The following is a 9,828-nucleotide window of genomic DNA, read 5'->3' on the forward strand; positions in this document are numbered from 1 at the left end:
TATTCTACGTTTCTTTATTGTTTTTCTTTGATTCTCTCCTTGTTTGCTTATCTTTTTGTTCATAGGCCTAGAATTCGCCAAAAAATTTTCATGTTAAGAATATTACCTTTTTCACGATTTCTATTTTATTGGTCTCCTTTGATTTCAAGATTGACAGTTTGACACTGATTGTTTACGGCGCCATGGCCAAATGAAACCTTTCACCATTTAGCCTAGCTATAAGAGGGCGAGGCTTCCTAGGTTAGGATACTGTTCACTGCCATCTAACAGTTAATTTGCTTATGTACGATGCAAGATTAACATTTTATACAAGCCGCGATCTTTTTCTCTCCATATAAATTTAATAGCTTCAGAACCTAGCCAGTGGCTTTCTTACTCTGTAAGTATGAGTCTGGTCTTCACGCTGCTTGTGATGTGTCAGGTGTCTTGCGAATTGGACACTCAGCAGTGTAGAAGCGAATATTCTATCCGCGGCATGATGTTGAAAGGGCATATCTTCATGGCCAAGAAAACTGCAAACTGGTTGAAGTGTGTAGACAAGTGTAACCATGACATCAGATGTCAAAGCTTTAACTATGTCATCAGCCAAGGCATATGTGAGTTGAACAACCGCGCCAAAGAAGCCAGACCTGAAGATTTTGTTCCGGACAGCGATCGGTTCTATATTAAACGATTAGATGGAAGAGGTACTGTTTTTCTTTGAGCGGTGTTTATCTTTATCATTTTGAAGGAGAGGCAGTCGTATCCCAGGAAAAAAGGTGCCCAAGACCTTCTGGCAGTTTAAGGACTGCTAACAAAGCCTGCAGTTTTTCGTCAAGAGAGCTAAACAATAGTGATGTTTAATTATGACAGAAAAGGCTCAAATAACAACTTATTTGCTTTTTTTATTTTTAGTTCCTCTTGGATCCGTTCCCGAGTTGCCAGCTGAGTCGTGCGCCGAGATCAGGGCGAGTGAAGGAGAAGATGCAGTCAGCGGTAATTACTGGCTCGATTCAATTAAACCTGGCGAGGTAGTCCTGGGTCGTTGTGACATGTCTAAACTAGGTAACTAGAAGTTCGGGGTTTTACTTCGATTTATTACTCTCAAACCTCTTCCAATAAGCCTCATCTACGTGCTATAAAATGCCTCAATCTCCAGGCTGTTTCTATGATTAGAGACTCTGTATTCTACAAAATAAGCATATTTGCGATGCGTACAACCTTGCATTGGCGTTAAATCAAATTTTTACGAGCTTTTACGTATAAGTTATGTGACCTTTCTATTAAGGTAACAACCAGGAGTGTATTTTAATAAAACCTTCCAATAAGCGTCCCCATAGCGAAAATAACGTTCAAGACATGGACATAGACTGTTTAATTTATGGGATGCTCTTCATAAAGAAGAAGCCTAGCTTTAAAACTCAATCATGTTCCATTCGCGCAAAACTATTTGTTTAGAGTTAAACCAGCAATAGCATCTATGAAGGTCATGAAGCCGAGAGCTACAAAGATGGGTTTCACGCCTGCTATCTTCTCTCGACTAATAATTAACAGTCAAACAGGCTCTATCTTCCCCGTGCAACTGACAGCGGGTGGTCAGAACCAGAAGATTCCCACCCAGCAAGAAGTTGTCTGTGGAACAGATATATTTCAAGGAGCAGATCCGTTGCTATTCCCTGACTGGATTATGACAATGATGGATATCTGATAAAGATGTTTTGTTTTTCTTTATAAAAAGCAAAAATTTTAAAAGTTACTTAGTTAGTGATCTCTTTTGCCTATTTGCTCCGGGCCGGGCTCCGTCAAATATATCAACAGAAGCTATTGCAGTTTAATCCTTTCAATCTTTTCTTCTAAAACAGATATCGATGACTGCGCAAGTCATCCCTGTAAGAACAACGGGACCTGCACAGACGGAATGAACGGATTCAACTGCAGCTGTGCACCAGGATTTAATGGCACACAATGTGAAACAGGTAACTATAGCCAAAATTTATTTTCCCTCAGATGTTAGGAGTTTTTAATCTCTTGCTATGTCGCTTGCTGTGCTTTTATTTTTTAAACTGCTTGAAAAGGGCAGAGACATATTTTTGTTGTTGCAAAGTTCTATTGTATATGACCGATATGTGATAATAGACTTTTGGCCTGGGAAAGCACTTCTGTAAAACTTGTGAAAACTTTCTGGTTGCGAGGATCAGGACCGGAATCTGTTACAGGGAAATATCTTCAGAGCCGCCAACAGTACTCAGCACTTAGGTCCAACGATATCATTTTAATCCAAGAACGTAACAAAAGAATATTTCACAAGGCACGGCCATTTAAGCCGAAAACACAATTCTAAAGGTTTGCGAAAGTTTTCAAAAAATCTCAACTAAACATTATTTCATACATTTCAGAAAGCTCGATTAACTGTAACGGAATTTGCAGTTTTCAACATTAATAACTTTCAAAACAATAAAGGGAGATAACAGTTCAACAAACGGACCACCACAGGTAGTAATTACAACTCAGCGCTTATTACAGTTATGATCTACAACAAAAATAGCAGGTGTTTGTTACGGTTAATGAACTGGAATAGTAAACTGTAACTTAGAAATGCAAAATGAACTAAAACAAATATATCTAAACCGAATATGTAAAATATACTAAATAATCTGATTTTCTCTCCTGACAGTTATTATCTTTCTACCTTTTTCCCTTACAACAGATATCGATGACTGTGCAAGTCATCCCTGTAAGAACAACGCGACCTGTGCAGACCGAGTGAACGGATTCAACTGCAGCTGCGCACCAGGATTTAATGGCACACAATGTGAAACAGGTAACTATAGCCAAAACTAGTTAATTTTCATTGATATTCTACGGTTTTGAATCTCTTTCTAAGTTTTCTTTTTCAGTGTTGTATCTTTTAACTTCAAGCGTAGTTTTGTTACTGAGTTTTGTTGTTGGTTGTTGCAGGTTCTATCGAATGCGACCGTTATTAACTTTCTGCCTCATCACCTTGAAACAGATATCGATGATTGTGCAAGTCATCCGTGTAAGAACAACGGGACCTGCACAGACCGAGTGAACGGATTCAACTGCAGCTGCGCACCAGGATTTAATGGAACACAATGTGAAGCAGGTAATCGTAACAGATAACATCAGTAACCTTATAATTCGTGTAAATAACAAAACAGCAATGTTCACGGATATTTTTGCTTATGCATTTTTGATTAAGGGAAAGCACATTTTTCCCCAAAGCTTTCTTTTTTCTCCATAATTCTATCCAGTTGACCTATGCAAGTCTCTAAGGAGCGAAATTTAGGCCGATAAACGATCTTATGCATTTTTGGTTATTTTGCAGATATTGTTGCTGTTGGTTCTGTCGTATATCGTAATATGCCGCGTTTAAGCCTTGGGGTCAAATAACTTCATAAGGGGTTTCGTGTGGGCTTAAAGACGGGGGGCTTATATCCGGGGGGAGGCACATAAGCAAAATAGAAATATTGTTTCGGAACGAGGAGATATAACGCATCTGAGCATTTAGAACCATTACATTTATAAGACATTTATTGTGAGTCACAATAAACGGAGAATATGTTTCAAAAACATTTATAAAACACTAGTGTGACTGGAGCAACTGGAAAGGAACAGAACGTTATCTGATTTATACATTAGATGGGCTCGTATCGGAGGGGGGGGGCTTGTATCGGGAATAATATCGCTGTTAGCAAATAGAAGGGTTTTTATCGGGGGAGGCTTTAACGTGGTATTTTACGGTATGACCGTTATTAAATTTCTGCCTTATCCCATTAAAACAGATATCGATGACTGTACAAGTCATCCCTGTAAGAACAACGGGAACTGCACAGACCAAGTAAACGGATTCAACTGCAGCTGTGCACCAGGATTTAATGGCACACAATGTGAAACAGTGTCGAGGAAAGGGTTGTTGTTATTCATCCTGGTAGATGCAGTACCTAGCGTATGATTCACACCACCCTCAGTCAGTAAAGCGCGGTATTGTGAAGTGTCTGTACGACCGGGCTAAACGTCTCGTGACCAAACCATCAGTAATCGCTGGAGAGAAGAAACATCTGTCATCTGTACTTGTTTCTAACGGATATCCCTGCTCTTTTGTACATAAGATCACAAAGGCACGAACAACCCCAAGAAGAGAGCCTGTCGCGGAATTTAAATCCACCGCCGTTTTACCTTATGTCCAAGGGGTTTCGGAGTCTCTCCGCCGCTGCCTAGAACAACAAGGCGTTCGCACCGTCTTTAAGTCCGACACGACACTTCGGTCACACTTAGTGCGACCAAAGGACACCGTCAACCCGGCTAAACAAGATGGTGTTGTCTACAGGATTCCTGTGAGTGCGGCAAAGTCTACATCGGGAAAACAGGGAGATCTATGCAGGAGAGGATCAAAGAACACGACAGGGATATACGACGCGCCCGTAACCAGACCTCCGCCGTTTCTGAACACACCCACGAGACTGGCCACTATCCTATCTGGAATGAGGTCAAGTTTATTGATCGAGATCCTCACTGGTACACACGTAGGGTCAAGGAAGCTATTCACATAAGACTTCACCCTAACAATATCAACAGGGATAGTGGAATTGAAATTCCTGAAGCATGGATACCCACGATCAAGAAACACAGCAACAGCAGAACGGTACAACAGCGGACCACTGAGCGAACAGCTACTCGCCGGAACAACGGAACAATAGGAGGATCGAAATGCACCAATCACAGCCGACCTTTGTGATATAAATGATACCGTGCAATCAGTCGACCTTATCGCCTGAAGAAGACTAGCAGTAAGCAGTCGAAACGTCGCGATCTACATTTCAAGTGACTACATCGTGAGACAAACGATAATACACTTTATTAATGTGAAACAGGTAGTAGTTCGTGTAAATAATAAAACAGCAATGTTAACAAACGATTGGGAGCCAATCAAAAGGTGTATTTCCTAGAAATTGACAGCCACTGGAAAAGGGAAAAAAAGAGAAAGTCAATCGTCCAGTCTGGTGAAGGGGGGACAGATGGGGAATTGACCGGATGGGTATGGCTTCAGGGCCGATTTTACACCTTCTGTGGCCAGGTGGAGGAGAAATGATGCGAAGAGTTATTTGAAAGTGAAGACAAATATTTTACTTAGACGAGTGAACGAATTCAACTGCAGCTGCGCACTAGACTTTACTGGAACAGTGTGAATGAGATAATCGCTGTAGATAGCAGCAGGTAATACCAGATGCAAGTAATAGGGCTGAAACGGCTACAATCGATCGGCAGATGGCAGTATTGTGTGGTTGATATCACTGAAAGTTTCTCTAATAAAATGTATTTGCTAAAGGTGTTTCTATATGCCGTGTAATCATTTTAGAAATGTGAAAACTTTGGAGTGGATTTAAGGCGCCAATTCCACTTATTTTCCTTCGTAACAAGGTTCTCTTGAGGTTTTTCTGATATATATATATTTTTGTATTTTTCATGTGTTAAGTAGTTTATTTCCCCCAGAATTTCCTTTTATGCTCGTAATGGGACACTTAACCATCCATTGTGACATTGAAATAGTAACACTTAGATCCCTTTGTTTTTAGACATCGATGAGTGTGTTGCACAGGTCGACCCATGTGATGCTGTTGCCAACTCTGAGTGCAAGAATACGGATGGATCGTACAACTGCCAGTGCAAAGATGGATTTGTAAAGAACGGTCCTAATTGTGAAGGTGCAACACAGTTTTTATCATTAGTAGGGATATCTTCTATTCTGTTTTAATTACCTACAGTCAAAAACTTTATTTGTCGTTATGTAAGGACGGTTTGTCACATTTAAGAACCTTATTTAACAAGTAGGCATGTATCAGGACAAAAAAAAAATAACCCATATGAAGTTAGAATCCACTACATAGTTGGTTAAAGTATCCCACATGGTATTCCTCCAGCGGTTTATCCAATGCCAGAGAGTAAACACACCTTAGTGGAGAAACACTGGCGCTGATTGCGATGTTCTCGCAATTAGAGCGGATAAATATCATCGCCTGAAGGACAAATTTGTTCACCTATGGCTTACATACAGGTTACCCAACAACATTTGAACTGGAAATTTCAAATGTAAATATGAAGATTTTCTCGTATAAACAGACAAAAAGGTGGTAATTAATACCTATTGTAGAAGCTATATTTCGGTGGCGAGATCTTTTTACAACCTTGTTTCAAGGAAAAATGGAAACGAAGACAAATCATATAGAAATGTTTGTGCATGACCGGATGTAATAAAGTGATGTAAAATTGAAGAAAATATATGAAGTGACTGTATTCAAACTACAAGTAACTCCCAACGACACAGCACGACAGAGGTATCTACGGATCAGGGGAGAGTTATTTACGTATTCCTTTGTTTGTTTTTTTAGTTGACATATGTAAGAACTACTAAAATCTGACAGACGCGGAAAGAAGATATGACTACGCAACACAAGACGACATATGTCAAATGTCTTCTGTGTTTATCACATATTTATTTACAGATTTGTGTATTTCCTTTAGTTGATGTATGTCACTGGCAAAATTACCAAAATCTGACAGATGCAGAAAGAAAATATGACTACGTAAACGTAAACGACAAATGTGACTACACACTCAATGGCTGGTATCGCTTCCAAGGAGCTGCAGGCACAAAAATGGTGACCACATGTCCACCGATGGACCGTTGTGATGCACTCTATCCTATCTGGTTGAGTGGTGGTCATCCTACAGTAGCTGAGGGTAAAGTCACAAGAAACGTCTGCATTAATAAGGCTGCTTGTTGTGACATATTCTTCCCCATTCAATTAAAGAATTGCGGCTCCTATTATATCTACAAGTTATTTCACCCGTGGTATTGTCCTGCCCGACATTGCAGTACTGACTAATCCGGTCATAGCATATGTATGTTTCAGTTAGCTTCAGTTGAATAGTAGTGGCAAGAGACTTAGATCATTGTCTCTTTTAGTGCCAAGCGGGATATTACTTCCCGACATGATTACCTACAGTAAAACTTAACCATGGCCTGGTTGTTCAAAGCATGACCAAGCTAGTCCAAAATTAGTGTTACCCATTTATAAACTTCAGCCATTTTTTTTCTCTCAACTTTTGACGACGGCTTACAAGCTCTAAGTCCTCTAAAAATAAGCAAAGAAAATACTTTACCCACGAAAGAAAACTTTAAGCCTCCATCAACTCTTAAACCTGGATTACGAACAACCTGACCACTATAAACAAACAAAATGCACATCGAGTTTCAGGCGTTTCTCGGGAGAAGACTTGACGGCGTGACATAAGATGGCTGTTTTTTTTTTTTAGGTAAGACACTGTAACGCTGTACAGTGAGCTAGTAGATGAATAGCAATAATATCAATGCGAATAGTATTAGCAAAGGAACTCGCATTCTCTTAACAAAAGTCAAGGCTTTAAAGAAATTAGTTGCTCAAGTTGATTTGTTATAACTTTGTACAGTTTGTCTTCTAAGAGAGCTTCTGAGAACTTTGTTTGGCCCTGCAGTAAAGATATTGAATCAAAGCAGGTCTATTCTTTTCGGTGATTTGAGCAATCCATTTGCTCTCGTTTATAGAGAAGGAAATAGAGTGTGATTACAAAAGCTTAAAATGTGATAATTTTTTCAATATTCCGTCGTGTATATAATTTGTGAAAAGTGGGGGGTTTTTAGCTCGTGTAGGTTAACTTTTGTGTTTTATGTTTGTTTATTTGTGTTTTTGTTCGATTTGGTTTCTCAAAAAATGTATCTAGTGTAATCGCCTGTAGGGAATGGCAAAAGTTCTTTAGTAAACATGTTTGGCTATTGCCCAGACAACAGTCAAACTTAAAAATTTGCTGACATCCCAGACATTATACAAGCAATTTGCAATTGTATAAAATAGTAATTTCTCGTAAATTTAACTTAGTAGCAAGCCTAGTTTCTGTAGTATAAGCAGACCGAGAAGTTTTACAACTTTTTTTTTCTAAATTACAACTTTTTCTTTTTTTTTTTAAATTTGGTTTACATTTTTTTAAAATCAAAATTAAACACTAAACTAGTAGTAAATCTCTTCAGGTAGTTTTACAAACATACACTAAACGCCTGCATTTAAGCCACACTAGCGGCCATTTCAAAGACACAAACCACTAAGGTTTTGTCGGATTTATGAAAGGAAGCAGGTGACGTTGTGAAATATTTACACAAGGCGTGACAAAGGTTTTGGCTCACGGTTTTAGCCGCCGTAGTACCAATGAATGCGATAGCGTCCGGCGCTTACACGTACAAGACGGATAGAGAGGAGAGAATTACAAATTCCTTGCGCGGCTGGAAATGCCGGCTGATATGGAATGACGGTGGTAGAACTCTCTAGGTACAATATGGCGGATTTTACAAAAGAAATTATCTCAACTCTGAAAGTTCCAAGGCTGCTGATTTCTGTTGCAGCATGTTGAGCTGTACATAATGTAGATATTAAGAGGCCAACAAAAGAAATCTCTTCCAGAAATTTTGCCTGTTTCCTCAATCTATCAAAAAAACTCTTCCTTCGGTAATCTAACCAAGAAACAATTCAGTTTGTAAGTCTCCTCTTTCTTTTAGCCCAACATCTGTCTCAAAATTCGTTTTGGTGTTTCAACTTTTCTGATCAGATTGATATGAAAATTTCAGTTTTTATCACATCGATTGACATTAAACTTTGTTTAATGCTTCAAGGATTTTGCCTTACGTCATTAGGACATTATTTCGCAATCTTAGTCGGCTTCATATTCGTTAGTTAACTCCGCTGTGATAGACTCCAGGCAACGAAGTTATTTCCACAGACAGGCATCTTTAAGGGAATGATCAAATTCCTTACTTTAATTTTGTAAATATATTTAAGCTGTAGTGTTAACATCGTGTAAGGTATTTAAACAGACAATTATCACTTATAGATATACGTCCAGTACCTTGATTCTACATATGTTAGTAATGAATATCAATACTCCTTTCTAACTTTTCTCATTTGCCTTACAGTTTAAATGTAGTAGATACAAGACAATTTCTGGCACAAACTACAAAATGCCCAAAATTGCCTGCTTACAAGTTGGATTATAGTTAAAAATATTTATTATTGGGACAGTTTATAACTCCATAAGTACCTTCTAAGTTTTAACGTCTATTTAAAACTATGAATAAGGACTCTTTATTATTATAACAGTAATTATTATTCACCTTGTTACTCAAAATAATGTAATGTTTAATGCGTTTAGTACAACTAAGTTATACATACACATGTATGTTTAGTTATATTTACAGGAGCGCTAAAGTTATTCAAAGGGCCAGTAACATGATAGTGCTTTTGTCAAGTTTTCCGTGCGACAAAAGGCACCAGGAGTCAAAAGAAAAGCGTTGGAATTATTGTTGATTAATTTGTTCATGATGCAAAAATAGATTTCAAATAGCAACAAATTAACTTAAATGAAAATTCAAGTTGAGGATGAAACTAACTCTTATCCCACCAAATTTCTTTCCTGGTTAAATTTGCACCCCACGAAGTTATTAGTTCTCTTACAGATTCCAGCAGAAACCAATTAATTGTCAATCTAAATACAATTTTCAGCCTGTACAAATGACTTGCGCGCTATCACGCTACACTGGGGCACAATGCCATCTTAGTGCAGTACTAATTAAATTACATTAGGTACAATACAACGTTTAGTAATGACTTATCCAACATATTTTAATATTCAACCCATAGAGAGGTTTTTAACTGACTGTGGTAAAACGACAACCAAGGTAATCACTTTGACCAATCAAAAAGGGCACAGACATTCCACTGAAGCAATATTGAGCTCGAAGACGAA

At 38.4% G+C, this 9,828-nt stretch overlaps 1 protein-coding gene across 1 annotated transcript; it reads left to right on the forward strand.

The window, feature by feature from the left end:
- The first annotated feature begins 286 nt into the window (after positions 1 to 286).
- Positions 287 to 5,752, forward strand: LOC149104836 (uncharacterized). Its single transcript, XM_089272274.1, has 3 exons — positions 287 to 686; positions 895 to 1,044; positions 5,574 to 5,752. The coding sequence occupies exons 1-3, from the start codon at positions 386 to 388 to the stop codon at positions 5,750 to 5,752; spliced, it is 630 nt and encodes a 209-aa protein (XP_089128400.1). The 5' UTR covers positions 287 to 385.
- The last annotated feature ends 4,076 nt before the right edge of the window (positions 5,753 to 9,828 follow it).

Source organism: Orbicella faveolata, unplaced genomic scaffold (genome assembly GCF_042242905.1).
Source record: "Orbicella faveolata isolate gen_17 unplaced genomic scaffold, um_ofav_v1 contig_34, whole genome shotgun sequence".
In the NCBI taxonomy this organism is placed as follows: domain Eukaryota; kingdom Metazoa; phylum Cnidaria; class Anthozoa; order Scleractinia; family Merulinidae; genus Orbicella; species Orbicella faveolata.